Source organism: Chelonia mydas, chromosome 4, assembly GCF_015237465.2.
Source record: "Chelonia mydas isolate rCheMyd1 chromosome 4, rCheMyd1.pri.v2, whole genome shotgun sequence".
Lineage (NCBI taxonomy): Eukaryota > Metazoa > Chordata > Testudines > Cheloniidae > Chelonia > Chelonia mydas.
This window is the reverse complement of record NC_057852.1, coordinates 20,445,271-20,459,739: the sequence shown is the minus strand read 5'-3', so window position 1 is coordinate 20,459,739 and position 14,469 is coordinate 20,445,271. Positions and strand designations below refer to the sequence as shown.

The 14,469-nt window shown below is 40.2% G+C and overlaps 1 protein-coding gene across 13 annotated transcripts in view; it reads right to left on the bottom strand.

The window, feature by feature from the left end:
- The window catches only part of ARHGAP24 (Rho GTPase activating protein 24), a 370,658-nt gene that overhangs the window by 13,900 nt on the left and 342,289 nt on the right, over positions 1-14,469 (bottom strand). For 10 of the 13 annotated variants that reach the window (XM_043545064.1, XM_043545067.1, XM_027828958.3 and 7 more), the window contains 2 exons: positions 6,715-6,847; positions 2,488-2,561 (listed from right to left, as the gene is read on the bottom strand). In XM_043545064.1, coding sequence (XP_043400999.1) covers positions 2,488-2,561; positions 6,715-6,847 — 207 coding nt within the window. The remainder of the gene's footprint in view (positions 1-2,487; positions 2,562-6,714; positions 6,848-14,469) is intronic. The other 3 variants (XM_043545065.1, XM_043545068.1, XM_027828957.3) reach the window with 1 other exon arrangement.

Here is a 14,469-nt window from a genome sequence, read left to right as displayed (position 1 = left end):
TGCCAGGGGGTCTTTTTTCACCTAACATATACCAGACAGACCTTTGATCTTCACTGAAAAGAGTGTCTCTCTTCCTTCATCTCCAGCTGTTTACCTTTTCCTGTTAATTTTCTTTTGAAGTCCCTGCAAGCTCTTCCTTAACATATGACTTAACATGCTAACAGACTGTGGTTGTAAGACACACACTATACAAAGATTAGTTTGGGAGAGAAGGGTCTCTCGCCTCTTGTCTAGAGAATTGTCTCGAGGCGTGCTATCAACATGTGCCCTGCCTTTAACTACAAGAACATTTTTCCTTTCTATCCACGCACACCCCTTCTGACATGTTATGCACCACACATCTCACAATGATTATGCCAGTGCGACACAGGCTTTCATTAGAGTCCATTCATGTCATCCCACAGATACCAGATGCAAGGGATACCTGCAGCCCTTATGTATCCCTGTACCCTCTGCCAGTTGATTGAAAGAGGTCCCTGGGTTTATTTTCTAATGTACCCAAGTTTTCTAGAGCATAATGCTCCTTAGAGCTAGCAGAGTTGAGCTCTTATCCAGTGTACCTTGTAAGTTTTCCAGGGAAGGAAGCTTTTGCATATCTTACTGTAACAAGACATACAGGCCCTTTAACCAAGGAAGCACTGTCCTGTGACTTTTCAACCCCAAACCAAGGCTATTTTGGGGGTTGTCATTTCTAGAATGATTGGCGGGAAAAATTCTGAAAACCTGCTGTCGCAGTTAGGCCTCCCATTCTCCACAGCATACTGGCTGCTACCCCAAGTGAATTGAAAATGGGAAATTATTTCTTTCTTATCCTCCCCATGCAACCCCAATATTTTCTCATAATGTTATATGAAAAGCTTTAAAGCTTAATTGATAAATACATTCTTGATATAACATTCAGTGTCTTACCAAAATCCATAGATACTGTGATGCTGGCAGCCCAGGTGCCAGCTCATGAAAAGGTCCCCATGTCTGAACTGGACACTAACATATACATAGCTGGAATGTATCTGTCTCACTTGTGGGTTAATATTGATAAAATAGGTATTAGAAATGTTAAGACTCTATTGAATGCTTATGAATTACTGCATGCATTAATCTTACTTGTAATATCTGTGTTCCATATTGTAACATAATATTTGAGTGGGTAATATTTGAGAAATTGTTATGCATCTCCCAAAAGAGGAGACACATCGTTACCAGATAGGTTAGGGTTGGATCCTACAACTGGAAACTCCCACATCTGGATTGAGAAACCATCAAGAAATGGACTAAAGTCTTACTACTCTGCTCTCCTCCCTGTGAAGATGAGTCATGCAAGGGACTCTTCCCATCAGCTGAGTTTGCAGCTCAGAGCACATGGCAGAAGGAGGATAAAGACCCCAAACCAAAGAAGCTAAGGAACTCTATGCTGCTTGGACTCTGGGGGAGGGGAACCAAGTTGCTTCTATGCATAAGCAAGAGATCCCCAGCTGCTTAGCCTAGGTTAGCCCTAAAAGACAAATTAGAGCTTACTGATTATAGAAGCCTATATTACCTTTTGAAACCTAAGACAGTAACTCATCCATATGTCTATATTTGCTTGCTTTAACCTTGCAAATAACTCTTTATTTTCCTTTTCCTATTTAATAAATTGTCATATAGTTTACTATAGGATTGGTTATAGGCATTGTCTTTGGTGTGAGACCTAAAGCACAACAGACCTGGGGTAACTGACTGGTCTTTCGGAATTAGGAGTAACCTGAATATTGCTGTGATTCCTGGTGTTATGGCCATCTATCCAAGAGATATGTTTACCTGGGTGGCAAGAGAAACCTGAATACCCAAAAGGACTGTCTGTGACTCCATGTTAAGGCTGTTGAAGTGCCTGAGGAATTTGCGCTGGGTTGGTGAAATCCAAGTTAGGAATTTACAACCAGTTTGGGGTTTGTGTCCTCGTGTGTAACAGTCTGCCTGAGGTTAGTACTCACGATCTTGCAACACCATTGGGAGCGTCACAGATATTAACATGCAGCAAACTACATCAAAACATTACCTATTATAAGGCCGTGTTTTATCTCATATCCCCATGCACACATACCACCTTACCCTTCTGGTGTTTTGACCTTTTTAACCCAGGACTCCCATAACCTGTTGAATCACCAAGGCCAACAGGAGCTGCTCTCCAGGTAAGTGACCTGCAAATATAGCCCTGCTTCCCCTACAGAAGTAGGTGGAAGGTGATATTCCTTTTTTCAGCTATATTTCCCTGCCTTTCATGCTGGGTGTGGGCTGTTCATTAATCCTACTCCCAGCTGTACAATTGTAATTGGTAAGTTAGGAATTAGTAATACAATAAACAAACCTCTGATTGTGTTAGGTTAAATGTACCAGTACTCTGACTCTCTTTGTTAAACTTCTCTTGAGATATATTCACCCAGACAGACAGCAATGTCTTCTAGGGCATAGAAATAAATACCTGTTTGATAATCTTTCAGGAGCACTTACCTACAGATATATTTCAGCAGATTGTAATTGACGGGTGGCAGACTCTTTACTTGTTTCACTAATTCCTTCACCCCCTGTGCAAACAAATAAAGCAATAACAACAACATTGTTCAGATTTTGGTATGAAATAAATAGAAGATACTTATGGAAATGGAGTAAAAACAACTGTTTTGTTAAAAATATCCAGATAAACTATGATCACTAGTGTCATAAATATAAAGGGAAGAGTAACCACCTTTCTGTATACAGTGCTATAAAATCCCTCCTGGCCAGAGGCAAAATCCTTTCACCTGTAAAGGGTTAAGAAGCTAAGGTAACCCCGCTGGCACCTGACCCAAAATGGCCAATGAGGGGACAAGATTCTTTCAAATCTGGAAGGGGGGGACAAAGGGTTTGGGCTGTCTGTGTGATGCTTTTGCTGGGAACAGATCAGGAATGCAGGCTTACAACTCCTGTAAAGTTAGTAAGTAATCTAGCTAGAAAATGCGTTAGGTTTTCTTTTGTTTAATGGCTTGTAAAATAAGCTGTGCTGGAGGGAATGTATATTCCTGTTTTTGTGTCTTTTTGTAACTTAAGGTTTTGCCTAGAGGGATTCTCTATGTTTTGAATCTGATTACCCTGTAAGGTATTTACCATCTTGATTTTACAGAGGTGATTCTTACACCTTTTCTTTAATTAAAATTCTTCTTTTAAGAACCTGATTGCTTTTTCATTGTTCTTAAGATCCAAGGGTTTGGGCCTGTGTTCACCTGTACCAATTGGTGAGGATTATTATCAAGCCTTCCCCAGGAAAGGGGGTGTAGGGCTTGGGGGGGGGATATTTTGGGGGAAGACGTCCCCCAGTGGTCTCTTTTCCTGTTCTGTGTTTAAAACGCTTGGTGGTGGCAGCATACTGTTCAAGGACAAGGCAAAGTTTGTACCTTGGGGAAGTTTTTAACGTAAGCTGGTAAGAATAATCTTAGGGGGTCTTTCATGCAGATCCCCACATCTGTACCCTAGGGGAAGGAACCTTGACAACTAGCCTGTAGTATCCATTTCATTTGGACAAAGCAACATTTTGGCTAGCTCCCAAAGTCTACACTAGCATTAGACAAGCAGAAGATTCTTTCAGTCTGTCCTCTCACTAGGATTCAGAATAGCTGAACAATGTGAACTTGGTTTCTGTGCCCATTGGAAATAGCCTCTGGCTAAGCTCCTGCCACCAGTGCATTTGGATGCTGTTTTAATTCAGCCTTTGGTGCTTTGCCAGCCACTGTAGGGTGTTTGATTTCAGTGGGTCAGCAAAACAAGTGCAACTCAGGATGGGAAGATCATGACACTGCAAATGTTTGCTGGGCAAATGCTCAAAAGGAAATAAGACAAACAGCTATCTAGATGAACAGCGGCATCGTTTGTAACTTGCACTGTAGAAGAGTCCAACATAGAAGACTAAAAAACTAGTCAAAAGATCTAACAATCAGATTGCTAAGCCAGCATTACAACAGGATAAAAAATGGCTTATAGTCTCTAGCATTGGGCACTCACATTGCCAGTATCACATGGCAAGAACTGGCTCTAGGTTCACACAGTCACTGAAGTCTCGTTTTCAAATACGTTTAATAAAAAGTTCCATGTGATGTTCTCAGAGAAACTATACAAACATAGCTACTATAAAATGGACACATTTAATTAAAGAATGGAACACAGAGCAGCTATTAGCAGTGTGATGACAAGTTGAATGGAGGTTTCAAGTGGGATTCCACTGCAGTTGGTACTGAGTTCAGTATGATCAATTAGACAGACAGACAGACTACACAAAAGTAAACAGCAGTGCTTATCCAAACCTCTAGGTGCCCCTGCCATAAATTACACACACAAAAACATTGAACAGCCAGCAGAACACACAGCTCCCCCCAAACCCTTCTAGACCTAATACAAAATGCTCCTCCACACATCTAACCCCCAACCCTTCATCTGACCCTTATTGATTTAGTGGATAGGGGATGGAAAGAATCAATTCTGGCTGGTGACTCAGAACAGGGAGGATGTCAACCACTTTGTAGGAGGGATTAAAATGTAGAATGGTTTTGGAAAATTAGAGGGATGGGCTGAAATTAATAGAACAAAACTATTAATGATCACTCTGAAAAAAAAGACAGAGATAACATCATATACTAGCTGCCAACGAGTACATAGAGGGGTGTAAAAATGAGGCTTCAACACAGCAAGATATATTGGCCTTAAATTACTGCAGGGAAAATATAATCGGTCAAATCCTTCATTCTGTTACACAAGTTTCACACCAGTAGAACAGAGTTGGAAATCTGTCTCTATATCTTTAAGACGCATTAGACAATGGGGCATGTTTCCAAGATAAATGCTAGAGTTAACTGATGTCAGAGTTAATCAAGACCAACTTGCCAAATATCTCTGAGTGATGCTTTAATGACAATGGACCCAAGGTGAAAATTTTAGAGCCTAAATCCCATGGACTCTGACTTATGACAGTTTTATCCCCAGTTAATTCCCACTTAAATCAATAGTTTGCTGTTGACTAAAACAGGAATTGGGTAGGACTAATAAGAGCAGTCCTGTTACAATGGAGGATGACAGCCTAGATGACCCAAAATAAGTTTCTTTCATACAAAATAGAACTCTTCTATCCCAATGCAGACACTTCCAACCATAATTCAATGGTATGCAGTTTATATAGGTAGAGAAGTGTTTCTTTTATTCCCATATGCCTATTTAGATTGCTATGTGAACCACAGATTTCATTTAAAGATAACCTACAAAGAAAATCGTTCACAGAGAGTAGTTATCAGTGGTTCATAGTCGAACTGGAAAAGCATATCGAGTGGAGTCCCACAGGGACTGGTCCTGGGTTGGGTTCCATTCAAGATCTTCATCGATGATTTAGATAATGGCATAGAGAATACACTTATAAAGTTTGCGGATGATACCAAGCTGAAAGGGGTTGGAAGTGCTTTGAAGGATAGAATTAAAATTCAAAATGATCTGGACAAACTGGAGAAGTAGTCTGAAGTAAACAGGTTGAAATTCAATAAGGACAAATGCAAAGAACTCCACTTAGGAAGGAACAATCAATTGCACATACATACAAAATGGGAAATGACTGCCTAGGAAGGAGTACTGCAGAAAGGGATTTGGGGAGTTGTAGTGGATTGCAAACTAAATACGAGTCAACAATGCTGATACTGTTGCAAAAAAAGCAAATATAATTCTGGGATGTATTAGCAGGAGTGTTGGAAGCAAGACAAGAGAAAAGGAGTACTTGTGGCACCTTAGAGACTAACCAGTTTATTTGAGCATGAGCTTCGTGAGCTACAGCTCACCTCATCGGATGCATAGCATAGGCAGTTTCCACGATATGCTATGCATCCGATGAGGTGAGCTGTAGCTCACGAAAGCTCATGCTCAAATAAACTGGTTAGTCTCTAAGGTGCCACAAGTACTCCTTTTCTTTTTACGAATACAGACTAACACGGCTGTTACTCTGAAACCTGTCATAAGACAAGAGAAGTAATTCTTCTGTTCTACTCCACGCTGATTAGGCCTCAACTGGAATATTGTGTCTAGGTCTGGGCACCACATTTCAGGAAAGATGTGGAAAAATTGGAGAAAGTCCAGAGGAAAGCAACAAAAATGATTAGAGGTCTAGAAAACATGACCAATAAGGAAAGACTGAAAAAAAAATGGGTTTGTTTACTCTGGAGAAGAGAAGGCGTGGGTGGGGGGCAGCTTTCAAGTACATAAAAAGTTGTTTCAAGGAGGATGGTGAAAAATGGTTCTTGTTAACCTCTGGGGATAGGACAAGAAAGCAATGGGCTTAAATTGTAGCTAGGGCGGTTTAGGTTGGATGTTAGAAAAAAATTCCTAATTGTCAGGGTAGTTAAACACTGGAACAAATTGCCTAGGGAGGTTGTGGAATCTCTGTCATTGGAGGTTTTTAAGAACAGGTTAGACAAACACCTGTCAGGAATTGTCTAGTTATTATGTAGTCATTCCTTGAGTGCAGGGGACTGGACTAGATGACCTCTCAAGGTCCCTTCCAGTCCTACACTTCTACGATTCTACATCATTAGAAAGACATCCTGATATGGTTCAAAGATGTGCATCTAGCGAAGAGTGAAAGCTGATGCAAAAACTAGAGAACCTTTGCCAAAACCAAAGTAGATTACAAAACGCCACTATCTATATAAATCACAATCAAAGCAGAAAACTCACCGTTTCCTCTTCCTTGCTGAGCAATTTGGCGCAGGAAAGAAAATCCTCATATTTTGCATAGGGGATAACAGGTTCTGGGAGTTCTCTTAGATACAGTTTGAGAAGCGATGCCACCGTGTGCACATCCGTACTGCTGTGGGGATGGAATGCAAACGATTACTGCTGGGGATCTGGGAAATGCTATACACAGCTGATGATCTCTAGTCTACTGTTTAACTTTTTCAATACTGAATCATCAGTTTGTTAGCCTTCCATATAGCTCCAGTGTCTGGTTTTAGCTTGCTTTGTACTGCTGAGGATTTGTAAAAATACCTGTAACAAAGGCTCTCATAATTCTGATGATATATTATTTTAAACAATTATTTATCCTACAAAATGAACATTGCAATATTCACAACATAGGTGCTGGGAAGATCATGCCTTTCATATAGGTTACAAACATCCCACATGAGGAATGCAACTACCACCTACCCACCTGACAGATTTAACTTGTACTTGACCAGAAATTAGGCAAAATATTTCAATACAAGGAATTATATTCTCATAACAATCAACAATTTGGCTCAGATTCTTGACACCTGCCTCTAACGTAGGTGAGTTCCAAATATCTGTGCCCTGCATGGTATCAATTTTTTTATCAACATGTTGTGCACAAACCAATTTATTCCACACGTTTAATGAAAGCTCCCTCTTATCTGAATCGTAGTTAAATCCCCAGGTATGCATCACTTTCCCAGTAGTTCCCCTGAATAATTAATACTGTGCATTTTAATAGCACCTTTCCACAGAGGATCTTGACGTGTTTTGCATACACTAATGATTTAAGCCCTCCTCACCCTTGTGAACTGGTATTATCTCCATTTTCTGAAAGATAAACTGAGGCAGAGAGAGAAAGTGACTCAAGATCACAGAGTGACTCAGCACATTGTCAAAGAATAGCTTTCCAGGGCTTAATTCAGAAGTGAGTCTAAGAGTTTGTGTGTAACACACATTCTAAAATCCCTCTTATACAAACAGATTCATTTAGACTTAGATGCACACTTACTTAGTTACAGCCCCCTTATGCATCACCTCAGAAGTTAGCCCACTCTGACTACTGGAGTTTAAGCAAGTCTAAGCTAGTGTACAACACACACCAAGAGACAGAAGAGTAATAAGAAAATCAACAGGAAGGACATTCTACAGTAGGACATTCCCTACTTAATCTTACACATTCTCAAACCTTTTTATGGCTCTCTTGTGTATAAAGTTATATCCATGAAGGACACATCTACGCTGAAGTCAGAGGTGTGATTGCAGCACGTGTGGACATTCCCAAGCTAGCTTTGATCTAGCTAGCATGAGTACCGGTTCAGTGAAGCTGTGGCTTCATGGGTTGGCCGCCCCAGTACATATCCAGGGTCCCAGACTGCCATAGTTTAACTGCCATTTTTACTGGAGCTAGCTTGGGTATATGTCTACACATGCTGAAATCACACACGTCATCTGATGGCAAACATACCCTTAGACTCATTTGTGCATCAGTAACTGGGTGTAAGCAGATCAAAGGGATTCCAGCTGATTACAAGCAAGTCTAACATACATCAGTTTTAACATCAGCTCTGTAATCACCCCACCAGATCTCCTTTTGAATCCTCGTTTATCAAAATGTTTTAAATGGCATCAATGTTTCAGATAAAGAGGGTTGTACTAGAATCTGAAATTCTCCTCAACCACTATTAGTCTTATGAAAGACTTGGGAATCGATTTCAAATTATCCCCATGTCATTCAGGATAGAAAGAAAACTGCAGAAATTTTTGTAACACAGACCAGGTTCAGTATATACTGCCCCTTTTCATCTAGATGTGTTCATGTTTGATGAGAAAATAACATAATTTTAAAATTAACAATGTCATAAAGAGAACAACTATCTAGTATGATGCTGTCACAGTTCAAGGTGACTGCGCCTGTATTCCCCCTCTGTAGTGGATTCCTCAGCCATCACTTCTCTCGGGTAGAAATCCACCTCTCTCCCCCTCCTGATTTTTGTTTCCAGGCTGCATAGTTCTCTGCCTACCCTGGAATTCCCCCAGCAAGCCAGACTGTCTGAGCAGGCCAGCATCCACGCTTTGCTTTCTCTTTCAGCGCTACAAACAATAATATTTGCCACCCGTTATGACTTATCACACAGTTCTTTATAAGCAAGCATATTTGTTCTCAAGGTGAAAGCACTACAGAAAAAAACATATTTAAAACAATAAAAGAGCCTAAGTGGCATGATGATAAGCACGTAGATCATCCCAACTCCATCTACGGCTATGATAGGAGTCAATCCTTCAAACCTCACAGAGGGGCTTTTCTGTGGTTTAAAGTTCATAACAGCCTTAGCTCAGAACTCGCACACCCATGAACAGTTCAATCTTTCCTTTATACAGTTTGGGCCTTGGATCTTGGCCTCACATAACAGGTGATCAGCAGACAAAGGCCCACTCCTCAGACCGTAACTTCAAAAGGCTGGGTTTTTGCATAACCAGAGATAGGGAGTTAGCATTGGCCTCCCCCTCGATATTTCCCAGGAAATTCATTTCACACATATTGTCCCAAAAGACCATTCTTGTCTGCCACATTGTTTAATATAGTCTTTTGATCATCCAGGCCAATAATACATAACCTTTGCATTTAATACAATGGAATCCAAAGGTACTTAAACTTAACACAACAAAATTTTTCAAGGATATTGAAGAAATTGCCATATCTGTCACAGAAGCACTTACACTTTGCTAGAGGTATTTAAACCAGTGACTTTGGAAGGTCCTCTGTTAAACTAGCAACAGCTTTTACTTAACTATATCTTAAGAAGAACACTTGCAACAACCCTAGGTTCACTGAGATTATGCGCGTATAAGAGATATAACATGGGGGGGGGCATTCAGCTGTCTCCACATTTGTGGGCCCCAGGCTTCATGTACCTACACAACCAAACCTCTACCAAGGGAGCCAAATGAGCACAAAGGCTGTATAGGTGGTGGTGGTGACAGGGGTGATATATTTTATATAAAATATATTTTATATTAGAGCAGTTTGACTAACTTAATGTTCCTTTTGTGGGAAATTTTGACATTTTAAAATTAATTTCCATTCAGAATTAGAACCAGAAGTTGAAATACTGAAATTTTTCACAAAATGAAAAATTCAAAAAATGTCTGAACTGGAAATGTCAAAATGGAAAATTTTGACTTTTTTGATAAAAATGAAATTATTCAACATCTCAAAATGATTTTTTTGTTTCATATTGAATTTTAGAGACTAAAATATTCATTTCACAACACTGATTCAAAACACATGTTTTAATTTCAGTTTACCTGTGTGGAAAATCAAAACTGTTAGAATCAAAATTTTCCAATTGAAAAATGTTGATGTCAACAAAACCACATTTTCCAACAGGAAAAATTTTCAGTCAAAAAATTTCAACCAGCTCGAGCCAAAACTCTGAATCAGTACTCCTTTGGGCTTCTGAGGTAGGGTCAGATTCAAATCCCTGAACTTGTCCCCACTATGGTTTTAGTTCTTGTTTGGATCCAATGCCAGGAAGATTATTTCCTTTCATTTCTTCATTTGGATGCGTCTGAAACACATGAGAACAGTTTTACACATGAGATTTCGGTCCATGATGGTGGATCTCACAGATATTGACAAGCTTCCGCCATACTGGTCCAAAATATTGTGTTACTTGTGTACTATCATATGAGTCTATTTTTGATTTGGACTCTTACTCAGATTCCAAAACCTCTGCCTACGTGCAGTACAGATCAGATATGAAGAGCAGCTACTCCTCACATCTCTGTTTGCCAACCCAGTACAGACAGTACAATTCATGTGCCCCTGCTTCATACCCTGAAGCTCCAGACTCAGAGCAGTGCAGTTTTTCCTCTCTTTTTAAAATGCATGCAATAGTACTCTCAAGGAGTTCTCACGGGCTGGCCTCACAATAGAGGTAAAAAGGTAAGCCTTAGCGAGGAAATTAAAGAAGTTTTACAAGCTAGCTTGCATGCAAGGTACACAAGAAGCAAATTGGTAGGAGATGATTTCTGTTTGCCTACTGCACCAAGCTAAGGAGGAACAGGGAAAGCTAATTAAGGAGCAGAGCTCTGTTGACAGCCCTATTATTGGAGCTGTCAGTTGTCTGGTGAAAGGGAGCAGGCACCCTGAACTGATTGCATAAGTATTCCCTCACTGGATTGAGCCTCAAGACCAAAAGTTGTCATCTTGTGATCTCTCCTAAATACCTTTTATTGAACAAGGACACCCCACAGGTGTGGCTCGGGAATTTAAACAGTCTGAAAGAGCCTATATGGCATCCAAAATTGACAAACCTTCCAGAAATAAAATAAGACTAAGACAAACAAACAACAAAAGAATTAGCAAGAGCTGGCAGTTTTCACCAGGTGAGAAGGTTAAACAATGCACTGCCCAGCTTTCGCTTCCTGCCAGTGCCAGTACCGTGGAAAAAGCTTGCAGTATTTTATAAAGATTTGTACAGTTCTTGATGTGAAGCAAAGTACTTGAAGGCAAAGTATCTGGAAAGAAAGACAGACAGAAGGAATAAAAAAAAAAAAAGAAAGAAAAAAAAATGCTACCTGTGTCCAGAGTCGTCCACATGGAGAGGTTTGTAATACACTGATATCAGTGAGCCAATGAATGCAATAAAATAAGGCTTGTATTTCCAAGGTAAACTACACAAGGCTATTTAAACACGTTAGTTTGGTTTTATCTCATTTCATTTTACTAAAACTCCAGTATACTACTTGCTTATTGCTACTAGATATAGGTCTCTAAGAATGCAATTTCTGGATTGGGGTTTGGACCCTACATTTGAACCGTGCAGTTTATGCCTAATTCTAGGCTGAGATAATGCATATATCAATTTGGTTCTAGTGTACCAGGAGCATGGCATGTGCCGACTACTGTTGCATGATCAGTGTACCATCACTAGATGGTGCAATTGCTAAGAAAGATTATCCTATGGTTTGAAAATGTACAAATGCAAAGGATTTCTTTCAGCTGTGCTGGAACAATGCCTGAATGCTATATTGAAAGCCTCAGTGTATCCATAACTATAACACTTATCAAGTTACCATGTATTGTTTAATAACTATATATTTGTGAGACTGTTTAAAACAAACTCTTTTCTTATATTCAGCAACAACACTAAACTTTATTTTTTGAGGCAAAATACTAATAGATCTGAAAAATATGTATAATAATGGGATTAAAAGTAAGAGTATTGTATAATCTAAGAGTATTTACATCTTGCAATCTAGTACTAAATTTTCTTCCTTTTATTTTAAAAGTAGAGATGCACTTGGACTGCAAAATTAGGATCCAGATTTTAAACCCTGCACAGTTTGGGGTGTTCCAATCCAAGATTGTGGCTCTACTGATTTCAGAGTCAGAAGACAACTGTGTACATGAGGCACAATTTTCCAAGCAGTCCCACATTTTGGGAGTGTTCAACTCTGCTTCTTAGTTTTCTTGCACTGTAGTTTCCACACCACTGAGATCTGCATTCCATTTAGCCAATTATCTTTATATAGCTATGTGGTTGCTCATAATGCCCACATCACCTTAGTATCAGAGGATCTAACAATCATCGATAAACTTTATCTTTACAACAGCCCTATGAAGTGGGGAAGGGCTATCCCCATTTTTCAGAGGGGGAACTGAGGCACACGATTAAGTGACATGCCTAAGTTCACACAGGAAGTCTGTAGCTGAGCTAGGAACAGATCTCTTGCTAAAAAAGTCCTCTAATTCAATCACAAGTTATTGGTCCTGATACAAGCGTTATGGGGTGAAACGTTGCGGCCTGTTATGCAGGAAGTCAAACCAGATCATCATAATATTCCCTTCTGGCATTAAAACCTATGAATGCATGAACTCAGACGAGTGCCCTAACCATCAAACTAGAGAGTATTCTGGGATGGGTGGGCGTGTCTCAGACTCTCCTGTTGAAACTGTTCCATTTTGCATAAATAATTAGATATTTATTGGAGCAGGGACTGGAACCCAGGTGTCCCCCCTGCTCCCAAGTGGGTTCCCTAAGTACCAAACTGTAGCGTCGTTCTCTCTCTGGATCAGTGACTATTCAAGTCTTATATACAAAGTAGGACAGCTTTGACAGGAGAGATTGGGAGCTGATCACCTGAGCTGGTGGCTCACATAAGCCATTGACACCTATACACTCTGGGGAGAAGTGCATTATCACAGCCAGTATAAATCCCCTATAGCCACAGTATATTGAGAGTTAGCTGATTGGGCTGACTAGCACTCAATTTAATTTTACAGTACAAGTTCTGTGGATTTTCTAATTTCTTTGCCTCTCCGAGTAATCACTGTTTCCCCAAAACATGTACCTATATGCCCACTAGTGGACACACAAGTACGCACGTTAACACATATATTAATTGCCAAAAGTTTGCTTCCACCCATCTCAATATAAAGGCATTATTTGTGCAAACACAACAAATCCCTTCCTTGCAATTAGACTGTACAGATTTAATGTTCTTTTTATCCGATGTCTGTGTCATTAGCATCCCTGATGGTGGTGCTGTTTTGACAGCACTTTTCTTTGTGTTATCACAGACATTGTGGAAGTGGTTGTCAGACCAATTACACAGCCTGGGGATTCTCACCCTCTCCTCCATAAACAATAATTTATTGAAGCACAGCAAGTCACCATAAATGCATGCGTAACCCTCACACTCGCAGACAAACACACGGTGCCTTTATGGAGCTTGAGTCAGCACTTCAGAAAGCAAAGTCAACAAGCTGCTAACAAACTTCCAGTGGGGAAAAATAACAGTGCAAGGTCACATGAGAGAAAAATAAGTATTATGTCCAGGGGCTCTATGGACACGGATAATAGTGCGTAAAATTACAAATAGTAAGGAGCTGTGAATTATGGGTCTGGAATTCCACAGAGAGGCTCTAGTAGTATCATAAACCATGAGAGCAGAGCTCAAGTGCTTTGCGTAGTCACCAGAACCCCGAGGTGGAGTTACTGTCCCATAACTTAAAATGCTGCTGTTTTAAATGATTATAGACAGAGTCCTGATTCTGTCTCTGCAACCCCCCCTGCCCCCGCATCAATATGCCCCCTGACTCATTCAGTAAGCTTTCCTTCTTCCCCTCTCAATGGCTCACCTACTGCTTCCATATCAAGCTGCTTTCAGCAGTGGTGGAGTGGCTTCTTTTACGACGCCAAGCACTATCCATTCACAGAAGGCCCAAGCAAGCCATCTCGCAGAACACAGCAACCACCAACACACCCTAAATGGCTGGAGGGTGCATTAATAAGGAGCAACTAGAGGCTCTGCCTTCCACATAATGTCTGACATAGGAAACAAACGGCTACTAGACCCTACTGGACGAGTGAGATAAGACAAGACCCCAGAATAATTTACTACTAAAACACCGTGGAATGAGAAGAACTGTTGAGTGGAAACTTTGTTGGAGTGCTGTAATTATACACAACTCAGTTCAAAAAGAATTAACCCAACATTAAAGTTGAGAAACCAAGTACTCAAAAGTCAGGGAGCCAAATTCTGCTCTTAGCTATGCCACTGTTAATGCACAGCAAGACCACTTACTTCACTGATGGATTTGGGCCAAGAAATACGAAGTTAATATTGAATGCTCAATCATAATTCTGTTTCCTCGTCCACATGCCTTGGAGCATGGTCTCTCTCTCTCTCTAGCTTTACTGTATGGTATAA